This window comes from Leptonotus elevatus, chromosome 12 (genome assembly GCF_054856555.1).
Source record: "Leptonotus elevatus isolate MCC_2025b chromosome 12, RoL_Lele_1.0, whole genome shotgun sequence".
Classification (NCBI taxonomy): Eukaryota; Metazoa; Chordata; class Actinopteri; order Syngnathiformes; family Syngnathidae; genus Leptonotus; species Leptonotus elevatus.
In genome coordinates this window covers 9,427,629-9,453,874 of record NC_141250.1, presented here as the reverse complement: position 1 = coordinate 9,453,874, position 26,246 = coordinate 9,427,629, and the positions used below count along the sequence as shown (strand labels likewise).

At 40.7% G+C, this 26,246-nt stretch overlaps 1 protein-coding gene across 2 annotated transcripts in view; it reads left to right on the top strand.

Moving 5' to 3' along the window:
- The first annotated feature begins 3,406 nt into the window (after window positions 1-3,406).
- The window catches only part of LOC147164445 (cyclic AMP receptor 4), a 99,039-nt gene continuing 76,199 nt past the window's right edge, over window positions 3,407-26,246 (top strand). Inside the window, exons 1-6 of one of the 2 annotated variants that reach the window (XM_086091573.1) lie at window positions 3,407-3,560; window positions 7,555-7,607; window positions 9,098-9,152; window positions 14,405-14,461; window positions 14,566-14,626; window positions 21,788-21,875. In XM_086091573.1, the coding sequence (XP_085947699.1) occupies window positions 3,480-3,560; window positions 7,555-7,607; window positions 9,098-9,152; window positions 14,405-14,461; window positions 14,566-14,626; window positions 21,788-21,875 (395 nt within the window). In that variant the 5' untranslated portion in view covers window positions 3,407-3,479. The remainder of the gene's footprint in view (window positions 3,561-7,554; window positions 7,608-9,097; window positions 9,153-14,404; window positions 14,462-14,565; window positions 14,627-21,787; window positions 21,876-26,246) is intronic. The other variant, XM_086091574.1, reaches the window with a different exon arrangement.

Below are 26,246 nucleotides of genomic sequence, written 5' to 3'. Positions count from 1 at the left end.
TGCCAAGGGCTCAGATAATGACCAATCACGGATCACCTGTTTGGTCATGTGACGTTGACAAGCTGAGCCCTTATGCTGCTTTCGAAGAAGGTGGGAAGTCGGATTTATCCCACTCGGATAGTCCCAGTTCCGAACTCAAAGCGTTCCAGGTGAATGTAAACGTGAATGTAAAGATGGCTGAATATCTTATCGTCAAAGCATTTCATGCTTTTCACTAAATAACTTAATGCAGGGAGATAACAACAAATCTTCGCACAGTCAGTACAAATTACGTTGTTATAATTTTGAATAACAAAATTAATTTAACTCACTTTCTCCCCAAAACTTTCTATTTTAAATATTGCCATGGTCCCAAAAACGTATTTATAATTTTTTAAATATTCTTTTTAATGCTTAGAGCATACAGAAGGCTTTGATGCAGCCTCTCACCTGAAGAGGTCGCTTAAAGCAATGGTATTTATTACAAAAACGGCCAGCAGGTGGCAGCCGAGTATAAGAGATCAACCAGGGCCATGTTGCAAAAAGCTCATTTACCCAGTTTTAAACAGATTTGTGAATAACGATGAAACTTAGCTATATTCTAATGGTAATTGCTGCAAAACGGAAACAGATACAAATATACAGTTTTTCCCGACAAAAGAAAAGACTCTTATCTTTCTTTTGTTAGGTTCCATGTTTTTATAGCAATAGAACACAATATTCTGTGCGCCTTGCAAAATTAGTCAAAATCCACTAAAACAGCCGGGAGCAAAGGAGATTGCTTCAGTGAAAATGGATGGGAGTCAATGAGTTAATAATAAATGAAGAGATAAATGTTTTTAATTTTGTAAATCATGTTTTGCCATTCACATTCTTTGTCCCAACAGGGGTCGCCATTGTCGAGTGACGTCGGGTTGAAGCTGAAGTTGAGTGATGGGTCTTTTTTTTTTTCTTCTTCCCGACAATGCAATTCAGACCACCCACTTCAAATGGGCGTTCCAGTGTACTTTTCCTGGTCGAAGGTCAGAAAAACCTCGAATGCAGCATTAGGTTCTGTATTGTCATTTTAAGTCGTCAGCAAGTGGCAAAATGGCCGCCCCCCTGAGATGGATAAAAATGGGTGGATTTTGCTACTTTGCTACAAAGTTAATTTAATACAATTTCTTGTGGCTAGAAAATGGCATTAATTTACTTTATTTTGTAAAATTAAAAAAAAGAAGTCAGAAATGTTTTAAAGTGATATTGTTTGGCAATATTTGAATTTGCACATTTAAATTAAAAATTTGAGTAAATGCGCCATTTAAAAATTAAATAAGAAGTTACTCAGTAGTAAGTATTTTTCCCCCCGCTGAATACTTACTCTTTCCCAAGTAATTATTTGGAGGACTACTTATTTTTACTTGAGTGTTTTACTTTTTTAAAGTAACAGAAGTCTTACTTGAGTACAAATTTTGGATACTTCCCTGATCACCCCCCCCCCCCCCCCCCCCCCCCGGCGTGCGTCCGCATTTTACCTCGTTCCTCATCAATTCAATCAGGCCTGTTGGCCTTCTTGTCTCCCTTCCAATCGACTCCCTGCCATCCCTTGTGTTCTCCCAACCTGTGTCTTTGTTGTGTGCCATTAGTCTTGTTGTACCTCGTTAATTGGTTTCTTTCAATCTGTGTCAGATCCTTTTGTTCATCCTGTGAGTTCCGTTGTGCAGATCGCCATTGTCTAATGCTAATCTCTGGAAGCTTTTTATCTGAGGCAGCTTTATTATTTATATATATGTTTTTTGTAGAGGTGTTTTTTTTTTAAATTTAAATAAGGCTTGTCAGCCCTTTAGCTTTGCTTGTAAATTGGAATGACCAAGGTCCCAAGTGGTACAATTTCTAATCCGACCCAAAATTCTCAAGTGCCATTTTCAGCTAAGCGAGCGCCTCAACTATTAACTCTACAATGTGTTTGGACAACAGTGATGAAACACCAAGAACATGAAATGGAAGTTATTGCACCCTGCACTCTAAAACAGTTGGGTCAAAAATGGACTGAACAACTACTTTGGTCAATTTGGCCGAACTTTCTGGGTTGTTTTGCACAAAACAACAAAAATTGGGTCATTTTGTATAATGCCCCCCATAAAAGGTTTGTACCCAACAACACAAAACATAAATAAATCAACATTAAGGTTAAAGAAAGCATTAATGTGAAAAGACTCACTTCCCTCCATCATTTAAGGGTGAGTCCACAATCTATATTTTTGTTTTCATTTTATCTACTCTATCTATTCAAATTTACCTTAGTCTTTCGTTATTTTTGTTTTATTTCACACTGATGAACTTATTTTTACTTGTGTATGTTGTTACTGCTAAAAAGCGTGATTCGTTTACTGCCTTAATCACGTTCACCAAGTTTTCTCAAAGGAAGAGCAGTTTTACTTTCACTTTTATCAGATGTAATTATCTTCTTTTTTTACACTTATAAAAGGCATTTATGTGCTAAACTGTTTGACGCATGAAGCTAACTGCCTTACTTTTGCACTTGTATGACAGTAATAACCTTAAAAAGTGGGATGGATGTCGTCGACAGCCTCACTGCAATCCTCCATCTCCAGAGAAACACTATGCCTGCTAATGCGTCAAGCATTGAGAAAGGACGAGTTATCTTTAGACACTCTGTAACTTTTTTTTTTTTCTAAACCCTTGTACGACTGTAAATGTTACTTTAAAAGATTGCAGTTCATAAAGGTTTTAGGATGGGAACAGTTTTACGCTGAAACACATTATTTGTATTATTTCCTATGGGAAGAAACTGTGTTTAACGGCATTTGTTATTTTTGGTCTATTTCTTGCGATATAATCAACACATCCATGTGTTGCAATTTCACCTGACCTAAGGGGAGGGGGTGGGGGGATGCAGCTGAGCCTGAAACACTCACGTTGTCATTCTAGCGTAACACATCAAATTGCAAAGCATGCATGCAAACACTTAAAAAAAATAATCAGTAATTGTTATTCCCCCCCCCAAAAGAGTGCAAATAGCCCTCAGACATTTTCAGCAGACACACCCTGTGTGTGACATTTCATTCTCTTCTCTGATTCTCAATGTTTTTCACTCACAGATGCCACCGTTTTGGACAAAGGTCACACACGCATTGCTACATTTGACTGTAAATGAGCTGGCTTGTTTTGGAATCATCGGCATGTGGAGAAAGCGCCACCGTGAATGGAAGGGGGAATGCCAGAGTTGTTGCTGGGGCAGGCCAATTTCTAACTTCCTGGCATTTGAAAACATTATGTCTTTAGAGGAAGTGCTTGATGCAATACAACTAAAACATGTGCTGGTTAAAAGACAATACTGTAACATCGTGCAAACGAAAGTAAAGAGAGGCCAAAATTGTTTGCATTTTTAGTATTTTTGTCCTCCGCGCGTGCCGTAGACCAGGAAATGGTGTGCGATGCACAGCCCAAAACCCAAACAAATCGACGCTGATTTTGTCAATAAACGCATGTGAGGTGAAATGGACAATCCGAATATAAAGCCCGCTATTAACGACTCACGCTGTGTAATATTTAACACGCAATCTGAGGACTATCGATGCGTAAGTAGCGGTTCAGTTCTGACAATTAGCTCATTAGCAACATGCCTCTGCATCAGTGGTTTCTCTAGCTGTGGCAACACTAGCACCGGTTTATCAACAGCAGAATTGTTAATTGGGAGGTTGTTTTAGTTAGTCAACGGTTACAGTTACACATAAAAAGAGCAATACTATGTGGCACGGCCATGAAAGTAACCCAGGTGTTGCAAACCTGCACGCTGTCATTAGCTCCTGGTTAACCAAAACACTTCGCCTTCGTATATTTATATCTTATTTAGCGAATTATCTGCTCAGCTTTCACTGGACAACACGTTTTCGCTCTCCTGGCTTGAACTCCAGCCGTGCCTGCTGGAAGCAACTTATTTGTTTTGGCAAGATTGTGAAAGCTAATAACTCCTTATCTGCTCGAAACGATAAAGTGAATTCAGCCAGAGAGGAGTGGGAGGGCAACGTGAGTGCACGCTGACCTTTTATTACCAAAAAGTGCTCATTATAGTTTGTTTGAAGTGCAGATATTCGCCAATGCACGCTTTGGTTTTTCCAAAGTTACACTAATAATATACCAGCAAGCCCTCTTAAAGAAGGTAAGCAAATAATTCAATCTCTCTCCTTATGTCAATTATTCCAGATGAATGAATTGGTAAAGCTGGTTTCTACCTCAAATAGAGAAACAATTGTTTCACTATCTAAAACATGCAAAACTGCAATTTGAATTATCCATGGCTGTTGGTTTACTAAGTAGAGTATCCTGTTCTACCTTAGTCAATTTCATAATGATGTTATTTAATGTTCCATTGGAGGACGTACGACAGACTAGTTTGTCACAATTTGGTAAAATTAGGGTTTAAAAAAATGCAGTTAAATGGCAATAACATGTAAAATCAGGAAAAATAAATGATGCCACACAAACCTCATGTGAGTCTGTTTGAATCTGCATTAACTCATTTACTGCCATTGGCGGCTATAGACGTCAGAAATTCATTTGAACTCGTTTTATTGGTTTAACATTTTTTTCCCCACTTTTGTTAACAAGAGTATGAAAACCTAAAAAAATATATTGTACATTTAGAACAGATATAAAATTTGTTATTAATTGTGAGTTAACAGTCATGCGATTGATTACGATTAAAAAATTTAATCGCCTGACGCCCCTAATTTGTAATAATCTTTTCTTTTTTTTTCTCCAAAAATTTGCGTCAGGCGATTACATTTTTTAATTGTAATTAATCGCATGACTTCAATAGACTCACGATTAATCACAAATGTAATATCTGTTGTAAATGTACAATAAAAAAAATTCTAGGTTTTCATACTCTTGTTAACAAAAGTGGAAAATATGTTAAACTAATAGAAATGGTTCAAATACATTTTTGACGTCAATGGCAGTGAATGAGTTAAAGACGCTTTGACCACATAAGGTCTTTGATTGTGCACACTGCACACGTTTGCAACATGCAGTTTAATCAATCAAAGAGATTCTTTATTTAGTTTTTTGCTCCTGTTTTGGTTTGCAACAGAATTCAAATAGGCTCAGCAGTTAACTCTTGTATATGCATTAACGATGAGCTGAGATCATCACAGTTGGTACCTTTTTGCGGGCGTCTATTTGCCAAAGTCATTTATTTGTGGATAACAGCGACTAATTATTAGGACATGGCATCCATTAGAGTGGAAATTCGGTCATTTTGGGCCATTGGCTGTCTTATTTCCTCCTTTGCCTGCCATGGTGGCGTATGATCGAGTGATAGCGGCTGTGGGGAAAAGGCCAAAGCAGCAGCAACGTAGCACAGGTGATCATGCAGATATTCGCGCTTTTAAAATGCAAGACTGCCGCCGGCGCCTTTCATTTCCGGGCCAGGCGCGCACGTTTTTCATTCTCGTCATTCCTGCGCTCGCATGTTGAAAACGCTCGTCTGTCTCTGGTGATAGTTATCAGATCAGTTTCGGGCTGCTTCTAATGACCTGTTCAAAATAAGCTACAGAGGCATGTGAAGGTTACATTCAGTTTGTGTTTAGTGTCTGTTGTATGAGCACGTTTGCCTGAATGGAAGGAATGATTTTATAGTGCATTCTCGAGTTGTTATGCTCTTCTTAATTGGTCAGATCAATTGCAGGCTGATAGCGGGTCACGTCACGGCCCTCTTCACTTTTATGACTTGTTAAAATAGGTCACGTAAGCATGTAAATGTGGTTCAAACGTACTCTGCTCGAATGGGGACGGCATTTATTGTGAACTCTCTCGTTGTTAGGGACAAACAACCTTGTTGATCGTATCAGTTTCATGCGGGTAGCGTCAGCCTTCTTGGGTTTCATGATGTAAAAAAAAAATGGGCTCGTAGGTACAATTTTTGTTAAGTGTTGGTTGTGAAATGTGTGTGAATCCAGTGATTCGTTTTATTGTACGTTTTGTATTAGAACAAACACTCGTCTTAATTGGTCAGTTCAGTTGCAGGTTGCTAGCGTGTCACAGCGATCTTGAGTTTGATAACATTCTGAAAGAGGTCACATGAGCCTGTAAATGATGTTGTTAAATGCTCTGTTTGAATTGAATGACATTACGTTAATTGGTCAGATCACTTTCGGTTGCAATATTAAAAAAAAGTCTTCTTTTACAAAATAGGCCATTTTATATCACAATAATATGCCACAATGTAGATATTTTCAGTTATATAAATATATATAAAAAAATACAACGCGCAAGACTAGGGGTGGGAATCTTTGAATGTCTCACGATTCGATTCGATTCCGATTTTTGGGTCTGCGATTCGATTCATAATCAATTTTCGATTGGCGGCGCTTTTTGGTTCGAAATGATTTGATCGACAATGATTTTTGCTTCAATCTAAAGATGTGCAATGAATTGTAATGATCTACTCCAGTCTGACTCGCTAATGCTAATTAGCGCGCTACTCGCGGCACTTCTATCACTCAAAAGAACGGCTCCACGCTGGGAAAAAAACAACTTTTATTGGAGTAACTTGATCGTTGATTTCTGCAGAAATTGCACTTTGTCTAGTTAATATTATGGGTTTTCTCGTTGTTAATATTTACCAAAGTAGTAGTACTCGTTAAGTGCGTTCACCCATCTCGTCATTTATAAATTTCTTTAACATAACTGACCTTAACTTTGTCATGTATGATCATGATTATCACTTCCCGAGTTTATTGTTTAGTCTGCCACCTGGTGGCAGCTGTGTGGAACATGCATGTTAAGTCAAATAATTTGTTGTGCAAATAAGCTCCTTTTGTCAAAATTATTATTCACCATTTGCGGTATACCGCCATAAAAAAAAAAAAGTATTCACCTAAAATATATATCGTCAAATCGCCCAGCTCTAGTATTGTTTGTCGTAAACACGTTTACCTGAATGAAAGGAAATTCACTCTTTGCATTTTGTAGTTATGGACACAATTTTTCAACTGATCAGGTCATTTGCAGGCTGCTTGCATGTTATAGTGTTGCCTGCTATGCAGAAATAGGTCACATAAGCATGTAAGTGTGACACAAACAAGCTTTGCTTGAACGGAATGACATTCGTCTATTGTGCATCTTCTACTTTTCTACCTTATCAATTGACCCGATCAGTTTCAGGTGATTATTATCACCCTCTTGAGCTGTATGAAATGCAAAAAAATCACAAGGCAAACAGAAACACTGTCGTGTTGATTGTAAACATGCTGTGTTTGCTTAAAAAAAAAATCTCTCGCTATTATCAACAACATTCTTAAAGGATTAGATTGGTTTCAACAGGGAGTGTCACGGCGTTCTTGGCCTGTAGGACTATGACATCAAGAAATAGGCTCATGGACACAGTTTCAACTGTAAATATATATTTTTGCTTGCTTAAAATCACGCTGTAGCACATTCTTCACTTATTGCTACGGACAAACAACCTTCTCATTTGCCACCTCTGAGGTTACGATCACTTACGGCGCAAGCTTGCACACTTTATTTATAGTAAGAGCCTCATAATAACTAATTGCTTCTCATTTCCAGGCGGTGATATTAACAGTGAAAAGAGCCACGGGAACGTTCTCATTGGTGGGATGGTGAATATTACTTTAAATTACCTCTCAATGATTCCTCTCGGTGACCTTTATTTAGTTTGGTAGTTACAGCGGAATTCTTCATAACTGAGCGTGGTTAACAGATAAAATCCTTGCTCATCATTATATGTATAAAAAAAAAAAAATCCTTTTTTTTTTTACAATCTTGCAATTCACTGGCCACAATATTAGGTACACCTCCACACTTTAATGTGATCCAATACATATTGGCTTTACAAAAATAATAATGCTCGGCATATGGTGAACTTTTTCTATATTTGTCTACTGAGAAGTAACTTTTCTTTAATTTTTTTCTTTTTTTTCTTGCTTTTTGGTAGAAAATGCTTATTGCCGGTATGTCCCCGCTATAAAAAAAAAAGTCATTTTTGTTTAGAATAAAATGAAACATTTTTGGGAGATGCATGTTTTTCATTGGACAGTGCTGCCATTTGCTTTGTCCAATGAGATCATGTTTCACCACATTTTTTATACATGCTTTATTTGATCCGAATATGCGACAAAGAGCTAAATCAAAGATTATGAAAGTCAGTGTGGACTCAGCTACTTTTTTGTTGGCATTTTCTCTACTTGTTTTACTTTTGTTTTAATTATGCAGGGGCAGACAAAACAAGTTTGACTTCTTTCTGTCCCCTTTCATTCTTTTGCTTTACTTTGAATTGGAATATTGCTTTTTATTGTCTTTCTTTCTTTTAACTCATTCACTGCCATTGACGGCTATAGATGTCAAAAATTCATTTGAACTATTTCAATTAGTTTAGCATTTTTTTCCCACTTTTGTTAACAAGAGTATGAAAACCTAGAAAAAAAATATTGTACATTTAGAACAGATATAAAATTTGAGAGTTAACTCGTGAAGTCATGCGATTAATTACGAAAAAAACTACGCCCCTAATTTTTAATAATCTTTTCTTTTTTTTCAAAAAAAGGAAAAGATTATGAAAAATTAGGGGCATCAGGCGATTACATTTTTTTTTTTACCATAATCGAATGACTTCACTCGTTAACTCATGATTAATCAAAAATTTTGTTCTAAATGTACAATAACAATTTTTTCTAGGTTTTCATACTCTTGTTAACAAAAGTGGGAGAAAATGTTAAACAAATAGAAGTAGTTCAAACGAATTTTTGACGTCTATAGCCGTCAATGGCAGTGAATGAGTTAAAAATGAATGAAATAAAGTTGATTGATTGATTGATGCACATATTATCTTTAATAATAATCAGAATAAAAAAAAACTCACTTCAATTTGATGATAATAGGACAGACACACAGGAAATTAGCTCTACGGCACCTTATATTGTGCAGGTGTACCTAATATTGTGCCCCTGGGGAGTCTTGCCTTAACAATGTGTTACATAAAGCATTCTTTTAACATGTTACCATAGTGTTTCTGTCTACTCTAACACAATTTTTTTACTACTGCGATGTATTAACTGTACCCCCCCCACACACATTTTTTTTCTCTCCACAGCATGTTCATGCTCTTTGTGATCTGGCTGCTCCGCCGCCACCACTCCTTGGCGCAGGTGAAGTGGCCTGTCTTCTTATTTACGTTTGTGTTTGGCGTCGTAGCCACAGCAGATGTGCTCAATTAGTCCTAACAAATCCTTGGGCGTGTTTGAGCCCAGTTAAATGAGGAGATTAATCACACGCGTGGGGTTAATTGACTGGTGGTTGTTCCGCGATAACGACCTGTAGCCCTTCAGCACCCCCACCCCATCCGCAAATCCTCGCTCTCTCTTCAATGCAATGCTTTCCATTTGTCCTGTGTGCATGTATATACATTTTTCCGGACCTGCAAAAAAATAAATGCCAAAAAGCATTTATTAATAAGAAAAATAACACTCTGTCATTGTGCTTTAAAATATATTTATATTGAAACATTTAACATAATTAAATAGGATGTAAAGAATTAAGCAGTTCATGCTTCAATGCCCATTGACATTGTGCTTCTTCTGTTGTGTGCGTCTAGGCCACCGGGGGCAGTAAAACAAAGACATACACAATGCATGAAAAAGAGTTTCACAACTAGTAAAATTAGACTCCGTAAACTGCAGTAATATTACTCGTTTTTTCGCAGAGGATAACCTGGTAGTGTTGTTAGATGCTAGTTTCATTAGCCCATATTCAGCCTTTTGCTTTGTGTGTTAGCATTAAGCTAGCATTTTGGTTAGGTACACAGCATGTATATTTCTATGTATAATGTTGAAACTACAACTGGGAACGTCCATAAACACTGCAAAAAGGACTGTATAAAATATAGTAAAATAAGAAAAATATGACTTAAAATGATCTGCCAACAGAACAAGAAAATTTTACTTAAATTTACCTTTAACTCTTTGACTGCCATAAACGTTATAAAACGTTTAGCATAAACCTAGGGAAGGGCGCCGAGGACGTTAAAAGACGTCCCCTATGTTTTTTTTTTTTTTTTTCAAAAACGGGTGCAGGAAAGCCTTGGGCAGCTGTGCTGAAAGAATCAGGCTGATCTGATTAGTCAAAGACTCGTTTTGGCCCCTAGAGGGCAGCGATGACTCTCTTTGCACAAGGTTGGATGGGCCGCCCACCGTGGGCGTCAGTAGAAGACGTGAGGCGGAGCTAGAGTGTTGAGGAGACAATGGCTGATCCAAGCCACAATGGCTTGACCAAGCAACCGGTTACAAGCAGCTCAGCTTGAGCATTTTTTTCAAAGACGGAAAGCATCAATCAATACTAAAAAGCGCATTGATGTCAACGATGATGATGACAACGAGCTCTACGCCAAAGTTGGAAGCTTTGGCCTGTTACTATCACGTAGTAAGCCTCACCGGCTACGCGCGGCTAGCGCGGCTAGCGCTGCTAAGGCCGGAAAACGCGCACAATAGCCGGCCGGGTACTTCTGCACAAGCGGACATTCGATCGGGCGATGGAGAGTTGGCATCGACCAATGCAGATTGATGATGATGATGAAGATGACAACGAGCTCTACGCCAAAGTTGGAAGCTTTGGCGTGACTGTTATGAACACGTAGTAAGCCTCACGGCTAAGCGCGGCTAGCGCGGCTAGCGCTGCTAAGGCCGGAAAACGCGCACAATAGCCGGCCGGGTACTTCTACACAATCGGACATTCGATCGGGCGATGGAGAGTTGGCATCGACCAATGCAGATTGATGATGATGATGAAGATGACAACGAGCTCTACGCCAAAGTTGGAAGCTTTGGCGTGACTGTTATGAACAAGTAGTAAGCCTCATCGGCAAAGCGCGGCTAGCGCGGCTAGCGCTGCTAAGGCCGGAAAACGCGGAGCTGCACAAGCGGACATTCGATCGGACAATGAAGAGTACCCCGAGTCCAATGCATATTCATCGGAGGAGCGGGTACAGTCTGATCACGGAGAAGACACTGTTTCTGGACTACGATGCCACCATGAATGGAGTGGATAAAATGGATCATGCAAATGCTGTTGCGTCTTCTTGCACGCAGGAGAGTGTTACACAAAGAAAAACTGTCGTTGAAACATCCACATATTTGTAAATAGCACCACAGTTGCACACATTTGTAAATAGTTTGCCAAATTGTTGTCAAATTGTTACACTGTTGAATGTAAATAAACGTATTTTGCTATCAAAAAACACTTTTTCATTCTTGGTGGTAGTGTTTTGTAGAAGTAAAGCACTATTTAGGTGTTTGTGGCATCATTCATGGACAAAAAGAAGTGTCAAATTCACTAGAATGCATGAAATAATATCGTTTCACTAAAAGCTTGATTTCTCCGTATTTTGGTCCAACACGGGCGAAATTGGGTCAAACTAACCATTTTCTATTGTTGATTACTAAAGAACGGAATAAGGTAGAAACAAACTCTTTTTTTCTGATGAAAGATGAAAGTCCAATCTTTCATTTGGTAGTACGTGTGTTTCCATAGTCCAAACAGAACATTTTCTGTGGACCTTGAAAATCAGTCAAAATGCTTAAATCGGCTGGCACTGGCGGCATCCCTTTTCTGAAAACGTCTGGCAGTCAAAGAGTTAAGATTTTGAAAAATAATAAAATAATACTTGGGCCATATCAACCACTGCGGTCTTGAAAATAGTATTTTCAGACTAAAAACAAGTAATGTTTTACTTTTTTCAAGCTGTAATAAATCGAACTATTTTCTTAAAATGTATTAGGGGTTTTTTCCCGCTTGGATAACTTAGCCTGAATGTCAATCAGGGAGGTAACAGGTCCCATTTTCTTTGTCATGACCCAGCCAGGAATTGAACCCACAACCTTCAAGTCTGAGGGTAGGCACTAGACCACTGAGCTGGTACTGAAACAAGGAAAAATGAGCTTAGTAAATATAACGAAATGAACAATATTGCACTCTTCTGATTGTTTTCATACTTGTATTTTTTTTCCATTTATCTTATTACTAGATAATGCAAAATCTTAAAATAAGAAAACTTATGAAACCCCAATTCAGGGCCTTTGATGTTAGTTAGTTATCATCTTAAAATGTGGGAAATGCTTGTTTTAATCCTCATGGTACTTAAAACGAGTGATGGGAAAACGAAGCTTCATGAAGCACTTGTGATATTTTTTGACTCCCCTAGATGGTGCTCTTGGTTTAAATATAAAGGCTAGTGCAAAGGAAATTGATTACATTTTCACTGCATCTTTCAACCAAGAGTGGCATCTAGAGGAGTCAAAAAATATTACAAGTGCTTCATGAAGCTTCATTTTCCCATCACTACTTAAAACTGGCTGTTAACACTCAATGCCAGGACTGCTTGATTAAATAAGATAATTAAGTAATAAGTATCATAAAATAAGCACAATGATCTTGCATGACGATTTCTTTTTAAGTAAAAATAACTTGTCAAATCAAAATAAGCAAATTTAGGTTAAATTTAAGAAATTATATCTTCCTTAAGATTTCAGTTTTTGCAGTGAACAGCTTGGATGGCAATTACTTTTGTATGTTACAATTTAGCTCCCGCCGGCTTCTCCGGGATCGTTTGCGTTAACGCGAGTTAACGTTCCTAATCCGACGTGTAGCCTATAGACCAATTCCAATGACGTTGGATTGTATTAACTATAAATAAAAACAGAATACAATGCTTTGTAAATCATGTCAACTTATATTTGACTCATTCACTGCCATTGACGGCTATAGACGTAAAAAATTCATTTGAACTATTTTGATTAGTTTCACCTTTTTTCCCCACTTTTGTTAACAATAATTTTTTTATTGTACATTTAGAACAGATATAAAAATTGTGATTAATCGTGAGTTAACTCGTGAAGTCATGTGATTAATTACAATTTTTTAAAAAAATTATCGTCTGACACCCCTCATTTTTAATAATTTTTTCTTCTTTTTTTTATTAGGGGCATCAGGCGATTACAATTTTTAATTGTAATTAATCACATGACTTCACTAGTTAACTCACGATTAATCACAAATTTTATATCTGTTCTAAATGTACAGTAAAACAAATTTTCTATGTTTTCATACTCTTAACAAAAGTGAAAGAAAAAAAGTGAAGCTAATAAATAGTTCAAATGAATTTTTGACGTCTATAGCCGTCAATGGCAGTGAATGAGTTAATTGAATACACTACAAAGACAAGACAGTTGTGGGCTAATTATGTAATGTTTTGCTTAAGTTAGTTAATTTTTTTTTTCCATTGCTAACAGCGATAGCTTAAATGACAATTTCACTTAAAGTGACATTTTATTTTACGTCTCTGACTTGTTACCTGAATAGAGGTCTGTGTATCCTAATTACTACTCGTGTTAATTTATGTGACACTAAACGTAGACTTATCATAATTTGAGTTAAATAAATAAATAACTAAAGTTGGATGCATGATGTTCAGCTAAAAGCTAACTTGCTTTTTTGTCTCTGTACCGTCGGTAACCTTGGATGATAATGATTGCAGTTAACGGCGCTGCCACATTTGTTGGATCTGAGTGTCAGTCCACGACTGAAATGAAATATTTGTATAAAAGATGATATAAGTCAAAGGCCGGTATTTATAGAAATCTGGTCCGTTTTATCTGCCATAGGTGTCTGTGCTGCTGCCGTGTGTTTATGTGCAGCAGGTTTGTCAGGTTGAGCCGCTCTCCAAAGTCATCCTGGTAATCTGAGGTAAAATGACATCTTAACACGACGCTCAGGATGGATCCTCTTACCTCCGGACTAGGTCGCCCCCCCCCCCCCCCCTCCTCCTCCTCCTCCTCTTCCTCCCCAACCTCCATCTCCTTGCAAAGGTTATCCGTCAGTCAATAGTCTTTAGTGCTCTTTGGCCCTGCTGAGCTTGTTTCCTCCCCCCGTCTCCATCCGGCAGCCTTGGCGAAGGTCGCCGTTGGACGCGTATTGATGAAAGATCGTGTTTATTTGCGTGCCTCACTCTCCGCTGGGCCCCTGCCAGCCGTGCGCGCGAAGCCTGCTTAAAGCTGTCGATTATTGTGATCACGCAACCAAATGAGTTCAGCGTGCGGCGGAGGGGGAAACGAGGAGAGAGACTCTCCTCCGACGTGGCTCGGAATGACCGCATATCCTGTTTTGCTTTTGTCTGCCATCATTTCCCGCGTCGCCGTTTTGTCCGTTGCCAAATTCTCGGGGACTGAAGGCCCTTTCTACCTCTGCCAATTGGTGCATCTATTTCGAGGGCCAGATAACTCATGCGGCTCCGCGAGCATTGTGTTGTAATTAGCTCCACTCTGATTGGTCTTTGGAAAGCGGTGTTGACAGCGCTTCTCACGCCCGGGCGTGCACATGAGACTCATTTTGTCCTTTTATTTTGTCACAGAAGATGATTCTCAGCCTGACTGTCGCCGCCTTTTTTGACAGCCTAGCATATGTCATGGTCAGTCTCTCTTTGCTTTTTAAAATAAACACACAATTGTTCATGAGTCCTCCCGCCATCCACCCGCACTTTAATGTTTTTCTCCCCCCCCCTTCTTTGTATAGGGTGAATCCCACCCCGAGGGATCCCTCTGTAACTTCCAGGCCTGGTGGCTAACATACTTTGGTAAGATAAAGCTCCAGGAGACTGGTAGACTTCCATTTTGTTTTTCCCACAGGAAGTAACAGAAATAGAGATATGTTCCAGAGTCAGCCTTGATGGCATACCACTGCATTATACTAACAGGAACATAATAGGAATCCAGGCTTGTCAGAAAATACAGATTTTTATATACCAGGAATTCCTGATGATTTGGAATAATCAAGTAGGAATGATGTTCTTGTTTGAGTGGCTACTACTCAATTGACCAACAGTCAAGGAACAAAAGTAATGAGACACATACTCCCCTGTGCACTTATGACAGCTCTAACTATTTTGAGAACATTTTTGGCGTGCGTGTGTGGGAATTTCTGCTGGAACAGAAAAGGGCCTTTCCCAAACTGTTCCCCCACCAAGTTGGAAGCATTAATGTCAATATAGTGTATTCCTCACACTAATCACACTTTAAGCGAAGTGGGGAAAAATTGCCATGAACGAGGGACTTGCCACCACATGTGTTGACATCACTCTGGCAAGTCCGCGGGCTTTTGCGTTTTGTAATCTAATTGCCGGAGCGCAAACCTCAACTTGGCTCAGTTGAGCACAATCTGTGACGCTGGTTGATTATTTGAATGGGGAAAAAAAGCCTCACATTGTCCCATCTGCTTTATTTTATTTTATTTTTTTACCATTGCAAATATTTTCCAAGTGTTTGTGTTGTTTGTGATATGCTTTTGTCAAACTCCACCTGGGATCAAGAATGATAGCACATTTTACACACCCTATCTTTTGTCTGAAATTAGCCCCTTTCTATACTGTACATCGCCTGTTACTGCTGGGCCAATGGCAAGTCCCACTGTCATTACCATGACAACCGTAGGCGTAGCCCGGGCTTTGCCAGTCGGGCAGACGTGCGGAAAAAGGCAAGTGCCTGTAGAGGCAGAAGTTCATACACTTCGCCTGTGTGAATGTGGCGCATGAACACATCACCTCACAACAACACAACGACTTGCCGCCACTAATCCATCAACAATTTTACACCACTTATAAGATAAGATAAAATGGCGGTAATCTGTGCATCTGACAAAACTCAATGCAGCTTTGCTTACCTTTTGGCAACCTGTGGGGGGCTGTGGATAATCCTACATGATAATGCCTCTGTATGATGAGTAGTAGTGTAGTGGAAATTCAGAATTGTTCACTCGCAGACACATTTCTCGAAATAGTCAGATTACATTTTGTAATTGTACTTGGTTGTGTAATTTGATGGGTGGGCAGGCACTCCAGAGACACTATTTCTATACAAGCAATTTAAAAGTCAGTTTTTCGTAACAGGGCCTTTGTGGCCATTGTTGGCTGTACAAGCAATGTTTTAACATGGCATACAAGTGTATGGTTAACTATTCACATCACATAGTAGTCTCGTATCGTTGAGGCCGATTTTTTCCACAACCAGAGGTGACAAATCTAGGTCCAGAAAGTAAAAACCCTTCCACAGTTTGGCTTTAGCCCCAGGTGCTTGCTAGCTAGCCAGCTAGCTCCCTAGCTAGCTCCCATGGTGCTCATTTACCTGCTAGGAAGCTAGCTAGCTAGCATCAATAGCTGGCAAGATAGCTAAGCATCAGGGCCTAAAGCCAAACTGTGGCAGGCTTTTTACTTTCTGGACCTGGATTTGCCACTTCTGTCCACAACAATATGGATGAACTCTAAATTGCTCAGTTTTGGAGGTTCCACTGTATAAAAAGGATATCTGCTCCTGCTTACTCCCAGTCTGTTCCTTTCCCACACAAGTGGTGCATTACATCCTGACGTTCCCAGGCTAAAGGAGCACATATGTGCTCCACATTTGCATAGAAAGCCTATAAAGCAGCCATTAGGGTGGTGATGCGGCACTCGACTATTCAGCAGTTTTCACACACCCTCGTCAGGAATGCCACGCCCGTGGGGATGGTGTAACACATGGGAGTGAACGGTGGGCGCTTCTTTATGGAGAGATCATTTTCCTCCAATCACAAAAAAGCACACACCCAGGGCTATATCATACCATACACAAAAGTTTTAAATGCTACCGAAATGTAACAAGCCTATATCGTGTGAGTTTTCTCGTCATTACAGACTAAGGGTGGGACAAAATGTGTTTATCTCTATGATTTAAGTGCTTCAAGCATTTATTACATTTATGTTTCTTTATACATTTCCAATTCCAGATGTCCACTTCATGTGACTTTGTTAGCATTACCCATTAGTTGTTGCTCCAGAATGCAGAGAGTTTTACGTGATGTTAATTAGTAAAAGTTACTGCATATCGGTTGCTAAATCGGCTGCTTCCGAGCTTTGTCTTAAAGCAATCGCTAATTTAGCACTGTTAGTGATGGATATCAATTTTAAGTGGTTATTATTGTGTTTGGGTTCAATTACCAATCTGTATTTGGTTACCTTTTTTCTGAGAACGGAATTGACATTTTTTCAATTAGTATTTTTGTTGTTTTGAATGAAAAATGTATTTTGTTGTGAATCTTTCAGTTTTATCGTGTGTGGCCTGGCTGACCTTTGACCTGTTAAAAAAAATGGTGGTCCTTTTAAGATTTTATTTGAGCAACTCTTGTATACCGTATTACATGTCAAGTTATTGTATTTATACAGCAACAACAGTATGCAGTTGTGCACGAAATGACAAGATATGCTACTCGCTGTTCTGGTCATAGATTTTAATCCTCCAGATTTTCCTCGGAGGACAAAATACAGCATAACTCATGATATGATGAACTCAAGTGGCATACAGATAACAGGGCAAATTTGAACATTTTATCTCCCTTTCAAACAAAATTGGCAAAAGCCCCATTGTGCAGCGTCTCAAAAAGATTATCCTGAGTGTGTGGGAGTGAAGGTACTCTGTGATTCTCAAAATTTTAGATTGACCGTGGCCGGCCCCACACAAAGTTAAGCGCGCCACAGCCTCCCAGGGCCAAGGGGCCCCCGGGAGGACCGCCCACCCGCAGGAGAAGACCAGCCATCCCTCCCAGTGCGGAGGCTAAAAACAACAAAATAAAAATAGTTAAACGCAAAAAAACAAAACAGTTAAACACTAAAAGAAAACAGAATATAAGGCAAATGCAAAGCTAAAAATAAACAAAGAAAGAAAGAAATGGGGTAGAAAAAAATCATTTAAATCCCAAACTAAAAAGGTGTCTCTCAACCTGAAGTTGTGGCGTTGTTCCTCAACCCTTGAGTGACTTCCCAATTTTTTTAATTTAATTTAATTTTACTCTCTTCAAGTCTAAATTTGACTCTATTTAGGGTGGGACCAAATAGACTCGATTTAGAGTCAAATTTACTCCACAGAATTTACTGTGTAATACGAAACCTGACCTGTGAGAGGCAGCAAGGTGCCACGGTGCATCCAGACTGCTGGAATATGCAAAGAAGAAAACGTTAGCCTGACTGTTACTTTATCTGGTAACTGCATACAGCACCTTGTCATTTTAATTGTGTTGAATGACTTGACAGACACGTCATACACACATTCAACACAACCAGTTGCTCCTCTTTTTGTGTATGGAAACAGCACAAGCTTCACGTTGCCTAGTAATTAGCTATCGTTCCATCAGCGATCTCAGGTTCGTCATTCAGTTCAACTAGGATTTTTTTATTATATATATTTTTTTAATTTTTATTTTTTATTTTTTTAGCACAAACCCCACAACAGCATTATTAGTCAGGTTAATCTGGCACCTGTTTAAATTTTGTGGTAAAATGTATTACCCCTTCCTATATTATGAGGATTTATCCCCAAAAATATGATAATACAGTTTTGATGCCATATCGCTGCACTGGCATTCCAGTTGCGTTATTCAGGAACTTATTGCAATTTAGATGTGTGAGCGCCTTATTTTTACACTAAAGCTGGCCATTTTGACGGCAATTATACGGCCACTTTAGCCCCGCCGATTAGCATTCGAATTCTTAGTTAGGGCTCGGTGCTAATACGCCTCTTCGACGCTGCTCTTTTTTATTGCTCTCACAGGCAAACACGCACACTGAGGCGGCCGCGGCGTAATGGGCAGTGAGTTAGTGCTGCAGGGTTGCCGCGTGTCAGCTCGCTTTATCACGAGCATCCTCACGCTGGGGACAAACGGCTGTACATAAACCTGAACAGGCACTTTGTTCTGTGTGGCGTCGAGCCTGGTGGGAGCTGCACGGCGTAGCGCTGCTTTTAAATTCACACCAATAAAATGTTATGAAATGTGTTGGGAGACTGGGCAGGTGTGCTTTAAAACGGGTGGGGGAATCTTTTTCCTATCAGGGCTTATTTCAGTTTTCATAAAGTCGTCTGAGGGCCATACTAAATTTATGAAGAAAAAAAAAGATTTATATATTAGAGTATTTGTGGGTAAAATGTTTGTTGGACTTTTTCATAACGTTGTGGTTTTACTACCTCCACCAAGTGTGAGAATGGAAAAGCTTTGTTTCTTTTTCTCTTTTTTTTTAAACAAATGGAGAAACTCAGCAAATGTTGCATAGCCTCGTATCTTGGTTAAAATATTCTTTTTTTTACGCATTCAATGCAACCCCACATAATTGACTAGCTAGAGAATTGCAAAGCGGAAATAAAATTGGCCCCCAAGACTAGTTTTACAAGATAAAAATGCAATAAATGTGTTACTTTAAACATTTTAACTATGGCAAGAAAAAGTTGTAATTTCCCAAATATAAAGCTGTCATATTACAGAGAGAGATCATCATTTTGTGATTAAAAAAAATTATAGGTTATGAACATTTTTAAAATATGAGAAAAATGTTGTACTGTTACGAAAAAAAGTTTTAGTATTACCAGAAAGAAGTTTTCAAAAATATATAGAATAGTATGGTATAAAAAAAAATAGAAAAGTACTATTTTAACTCATTCACTCCCAGCCATTTTCACAGAAGCAATCCCTGTTATACTGGATTTTGACTGATTTTGTAAGGCCCACAGAATATTGTGTTCTATTGCTATATAAACATGAAACCTACCAAAAGAAAAAATTGTCTCTTCTTTCATTAGAAAAAAAGTACATCTCTATCGGTTTCTGTTTTGCATTAGAATATAGCTAAATGTCATCATTATTCACAAATATATTAAGAATTGTAAGATATTGAGGTTTTTTTCAACATGGCCCTGGTTGATTTCTTTTGCTCTGCTGGCACCTGCTGGCCGTTTGTATAATAACTACTATATCTTCAATCGTTCTTTGAAGTTGAGAGGCTGCATCAAAGCCTTCTGTATGCGCTAGCATAAAAAAATTCTTTAAAAAAACACGTATAAATACATCTTTGGGGCACTTAAAACATTTAAAATAGAACATATTTATACGTTTTTGGGAGCAAATGAGTTAAGGAAAAAAGACTATTTAATGAGAAAAAGGTCATTATATTAGGAGAAAGAAGTTGTGTAATATTACAACAACAAAAAAGAATAAAGTTGTAATATTACAAGCATAACCGTGTACCTGCGTCACGACAATGGCCGTAGAAATTTGTCAATGTTTTGGGAGATTTTCAGCCATTTCCAAGGGTTGTACTTGAACAAACTCCTCTGACGGAATTCATCCGATCTTTTTTTGTTTGTTTGGTATGTGCGTGTGTGCGTGTGCTCATTAATTCACCTAAAACCTATTAAAAAATCCCATACCGTTCACCTAAACCGAATACTTCAGAATCCCGCTAGAGTCGTGAAGTTGTCAGGAGACCCGAGGAAGGATCAAAGAAAAGAAACAAATGTGAAATCCAACACCAACCAGAATCTTTCACCAACCCCAGAAACATCTAAATTCCAACAAATTAGGGAGACCTCAAGAGACCAAAGGAAAGACTGAAGAGAGGAAAGAAGGATGGATGAAGCAGAGTGAGATCCACAGACATCAGCCTCCACCGATTCAATGACCAGAGGAAGAAGCAGATTGTGTTTGAATTTTGGTACATGCTGGTGTGGTGGATCTGGCATGCATGAAAACCTCCATCAAAGAGGGGAGCCGTCGACCCCGGCCAGCACAGAGCAAGCACCAGCCCTCAAGGTCCCCCAGGCCGCGGCAGCCCAAGGCACAACCCCAGGGCCTCGCAGGGGCAACCGGTCGGAGAGCAAACCCAGGAGTGCCCCCCACCCCAACAGGGCCCGCACCCCAAGCCCAACGCAATCATTTTTCCGTGGCACACCTGATGGTCTTTCTCTCACGGCACAGTAATGTGATGCCCTAACCTTCGCTAACGCAGCAGTATAGCTATGATTAGAGTAAATATTTTTATGAAAAACAGTTCCTGGGCATACATTTAAAAAATACATTTGAGTGAGGATAAGCTTGTACAGAAACCGAATTAATGAAAAACACCAAGTACGGCGCTAACCATTTTGTGCCGCGTAATGGTGTACTGTATTGGTACGCTCCTGCTCAAACTTGATCACAGCGCGTAGTTTGTCACCTTGAAATGTCAGCAGCATCAAAAAAACTGACGGCCTCCAGTATATGTCGACCAGTTGTTTAGGTTGCCCACCCCCGAATTAAAGCGCAGATCTGGTGGCGTTCCGGTTGCGTAAAATGCATTTGGCTTGTCCCGGAGACGGTGATTTATTGCGAAAGATGACAGAGACAGCCGGCCGGCCTACTTTCTTAGTCACCGCACGCTGCTCCCGCTTCGTTTTGGTGCGCGTGGTTGTGTTGTGTGAAAGCGAGTAAGCTGAGCACGCAGCTCCGGGAATTCATCATTGTGACGAGCAGCCTTGCCTGTCCTGTCAAGAAAAAACACACGCACACACACAAGGACACACAAAAAAAAAAAAAAGCAAGGCTGAAAACCAAAGTACAACAAAAGACGCGAGCGCTTTGTTTCACGTTCTCCCTTTTGTGTCAGCCTCTTTACATCCACCATGTTGGAATCCCACCATAGTCTCTCTGCAGCCCCGCCGCCCCCCACCACCTTCCCACGCACCCACGCCGCCGTTATCTCGCTCGGCTTTTTCATAGTTCATCATTATCTCTCTCCGAGCTCCCCCCGCTCATACATCACCATAAGCCACAGGTTTCCCTCATATTACTGCAGAATGGGCTTCCATTCATCAAAAAATGTCACATATACATACGAGTGTGTGTGCGTGTGTGTGCGTGGCTGCGAGCTGTGTTGCATTCTGACCTTGTTGTTTCCCCCCCTCTGCAGACTGGAGTGCCTTAGCCTGGGTTTGCCTCATCACACTGAACCTGTACTTCAACCTGGTCAGGGAGATGAGCACGAACGCGTACGAAACGTGAGTAAGGGTCACATTGTCTGCGCTACACAAACACGCACACTACTTTTCGGAAGGGTGATGTTTTGATCATTTGTTAAGTCGTGAGCATGGAAACGCCAAACCCAACCGCGATCGATTTCCTTTAAGCCCTCAAAATGCATTTTGAAGAATTTATTTCCAGTTTGAGTTGGGAATTATCCTCCCCCCCTGCTTTAGAATGCTAATGGTAGAGTCCCGTCCGGCTAATCCGAAAACCTTACATCATTCTCTAAGCCGCTTTCACACTGGCTTCCCCGTAAATTGGCATAACGGTAGAGCCGGGATTCATTCTCCGTCCCTTTCAGGCCGAACTGACCTGTTTCAATGTGGAATGCAGGAGGTACATATGAATTCTGTTGAAACAGGTCTGTTATTAAAATGTTCATATTCTGGTGGGGTGGGTGGGGGCTTGGTGGGCCGGTGCGCCTCCTGCCCCCGCCCGGTTGGGGAGGGCCCCGCTGGTCACTCCTCTTAACTCACTACACTAGGTTTGCACAATACACTTTTATAGACATATAGGGCACATAACACACTTTGGGGGGCGGGGTCGGGTGGAAACACCGTCTTCACCCTACAACTCCCCTCCAATTTTAATACACCACACAACTTGTGGGGGGGGGGGGGGGGCTTGTGGGGGTGCCATCGGTTGGGGGCCGCAGTATAGAGCAGTGCTGCGGTCCCCTGTTCGGGTTGCGGGGTGGGGGGTGCTGGGGGTGGGGGGTGTCTGGGGGATTGGGGACATGGGGGCGGCTGGGGCTGGGTTGGGGTGGGTGGCGGGGGTGGATGGGGGGGGGGGGTCGTGGGGGGTGCGGGGGTTGGGGGCCGGTGGGGTGCCTGGTGGGCCTGCAGTGCCCCGTCCTGCTGCGTTGGGCCGGGGGCGCGGGCCGTGTTGGGGCGGGGGGCGCTCCTGCTCCTGGGTTTGCTCTCCGGCCGGTGGCCCTGGCGGGGCCCGGGGGTCGTCCTTTGGCGCTGCCGCGGCCTGGGGGGCCCTGAGGTGTTGCGCTTGCTCTGTTCCGGCGGGGGTCGACGGCTCCCCTCTTTGGTGGAGATTTTCATGCATGCCAGATCCACCACACCAGCATCTACCGAAACTCAGACACAATCTGTTTCCTCCTCAGGTTATTGAATCGGTGGAGGCTGGTGTCTGCGGATCTCACGCGGCTTCGTCTGTCCTTCCTTCCTTTTCTCGGTCTCTCCTTTGGTCTCTTGAGGCCTCCCTGATTTTATGTTTTTTGGATTTGTTGGGGTCTGGATGTTTCTTGGGCTGGGGAGGAGTTCTGGTGGGGGGTGTCTGGTCGGTGCTGGATTTCACCTTCCTTGGTTTTCTTTGGTCCCCTCGGGTCTCCTGGTGTTCGGTTTAGGTGAACGGTATGAGATTTTTTCTAATAGGTTTTCTGGTGCGCTAACAAATACACGCACGCACGCACATACACATACTCACCCACGCACACACACAAAAAAAAAAAATATATATATATATATATATAAAAATAATAATAATAAAAAAATAATAATAATAAAAGAGCAATGATGATGACATTTCCGAATGAACAATACTGAGCTCTTAAAAAAAAAGAAAAAGACAAAAGAAAGAAGAAAAAAAAATGTTCATATTCTTCAAACTAATATGTGCACTGAAATACAAACAAAATCTAGGTGTTACTCCATGATTCCCCCCCACTTCACTAAATGAGTTATTCATTATTTAAACTTGGGAAGTCATTATTTTTAGATCCTATTTGGCCGACATAACTTTTTGAGTCCCAATCTGATGCTCCACAGGGTTCAATTTTAGGCACCCTGCTGTTTTCATTGCATTTGCTGCCCTTGGGTTCCATCTTAAAGGTACTTTATATACAGCAATGGTTGCTCTAATTAAAGTTGAGTCGAGTAGGGATGGGCGAATTGGGCCGATACCTGGCTGTATTTCAAAGTAGTGATACACGGGACGGTGGCCAATGCCAGTACCAGGTAGATACTAAGCCGTCCTCTGGTTGACATTTTACAATCATTACCTTGTCCCAGTTTTACAGTCATTCCCTAGAAACTAGAAGAATAGAAAATTGACATTAATTTCATAAAGTTTTAACTCATTCAATCCCAGCCATTTTCACTGAAGCTTCACTCCTGGCTGTTTTGCTGGATTTTGACTGATTTTGCAAGGCCCACAGAGTATTGTGTTCTATTGCTATAAAAACATGGAACCTACCAAAAGCAAAATTAGAGTCTCGTCTTTCATCAGGAAAAAAAAGATATTTCTATCTGTTTCCATTTTGCAGAAATTAGCATTAGAAGATAGCTAAGTTTCATCAATATTTACAAATCTATTTAGAATTCTTTTTTTCCTACATGGTTCTGGATCATTTTCTATGCTCTTCTGCCACCTGCTGGTCATTTGTGTAATAACTACCGTTTCTTCAACCGTTCATTGCAGTTGAGAGGCTGCATCAAAGCCTTCTGTATGCGCTATCATAAAAAACGTATAAATACGTCTTTGGGACACTTAAACCATCTAAAATAGGACATATTTATACGTTTTTGGGAGCAAATGTGGACTGGACTAAAGTTCATCACATCTGCCTCACAGTGGAGAAGTTCTGGGTTTGAGTCTCGGCTGTGTGAAGTTTGCATGTTCTCCCCATGCTTGTGTGGGTTTTCTCTGGTTACCCGGGATTCCTCACACATTCTGTACACATGCATGTTAAACTCACCAAAGACTCTATATTGGCCATGGATGTGAACATAAGTACGACTGTTTGTTTTTCTATATGGTGCCCTGTGGTTGACTGTCCAGGGATCACCCCGCCTCCCACCCAAATGTCTGTTGCGATAGGCTTCAGTTCACTCGTGACCACAATGAGGACTTTTTGTGTGGCTTCGACATAAAGGCCATTCATTGTTGTGGATCAGAGCACATGACGCTGTGTGCAGAAACGGTACTTTGACACAATGTGGTCGGCCCAACAAACACAAATATGGAGCAACACCAGCTTTTCATTTTTGGTAAATGAATAAATAAATACATAACATTTTCTGATGTTAAGTTATGGTTTACTTGAGGCTTCCTGTTGGCGTCTTTTGCATTGCAATTTCAAGATTATTTGATAGAATGTTCTTTACCATCTACTGCCTCGTTCTTTTTAGAGCGCACATCGCTAATTGCAGAAACAACCGTCATCATCTTCTTTGCATTTTAACTTATTCAAACCCCAAAACGTATAAATATGTTTTCTAATAATTTGTCCTTCACTCCCAAAAACGTCTTTATACGTAAAAAATAAATAAAAATAATAATGCTAGAGCATACAGAAGGCTTTGATACAGCTTCTGACATGAAGAGGTTGCTTAAAGCAATGGTAGTTATTACAAAAAACATCCAGCAAGTATCAGAGATCAGCCAGGGCCATGTTGCAACAAGCTCTTTTTGTCAGTGTTTTCAACAGGTTTGTGAATAATGATGAACTTAGCTGTATTCTAATGCTAATTGCTGCAAAATGGACACAGATAAAAAAACAAAACAATTTTGTGATGAAATAAGAGACTCCAATCGTTCTTTTGGTAGGTTCTATGTTCCTATAGCAATAGAAATCCAAAATCAGTCAAAATCCAGCTGGGAGCGAAGGGGGTTGCTTCAGGGAAAATGGCTGCGAGTGAATGAGTTAAATTGAGGACCTTTTTTTCTCATTTTTACATTGTTGCATTTTGTGTTATTTTTATTTTCGTGAACAGTTGGACCTTGGAGGAGGTCTGCTTTCCACCGGGTGCTTTTATATTTTTCTGGTTGAGGCCGGAATCGCCGCGTTGCTTTTTTTTCCGCCTCACAGCTCCGTACAGATACGCGAAGTGGCGCTGCCGATGTAAGAACGGCGCCGGCACTGATGTCTGTGTAATTGGGACAGCCTTGAACGGCGTAGCAGCTCATTAAAAACGCTGATGCGAAGGCGCTATTCAAATTCACCCGCTGGGGCGCCATATTGCTGGCGTTGATAAGTTCCGCATAAACAAGCGAGGCGGAATAGCGGTTGGACTCGCTTTTCGCCCCTAAAAGAAGAGACTTATGTGTCTTATTTTGTGATGGCCGCTTCCCCAGGAGTGCGCGTGTGTGCGTGCGTTAGGCCTGCCAGAGCATGTGTTTCCCCGCAGCGCCCTGACAGCCATCTCCCGTCCGCCCCCCCCCCTTCCCTCCCTCCTTTTCCGTTCCAGCCAGCCGCCACTCTAATTGAAAAGGGAGTGAGTGTCAGCCGCTAAGTGCGAGCTTGTGTGGCTGCGTGTGTGCGCGCACATCTTCACGCTTTGTGGCTCGGCGTCCCTGTCGCTCAAACTCCCCTGAGCGCTTTTCGCGGAGCAAGT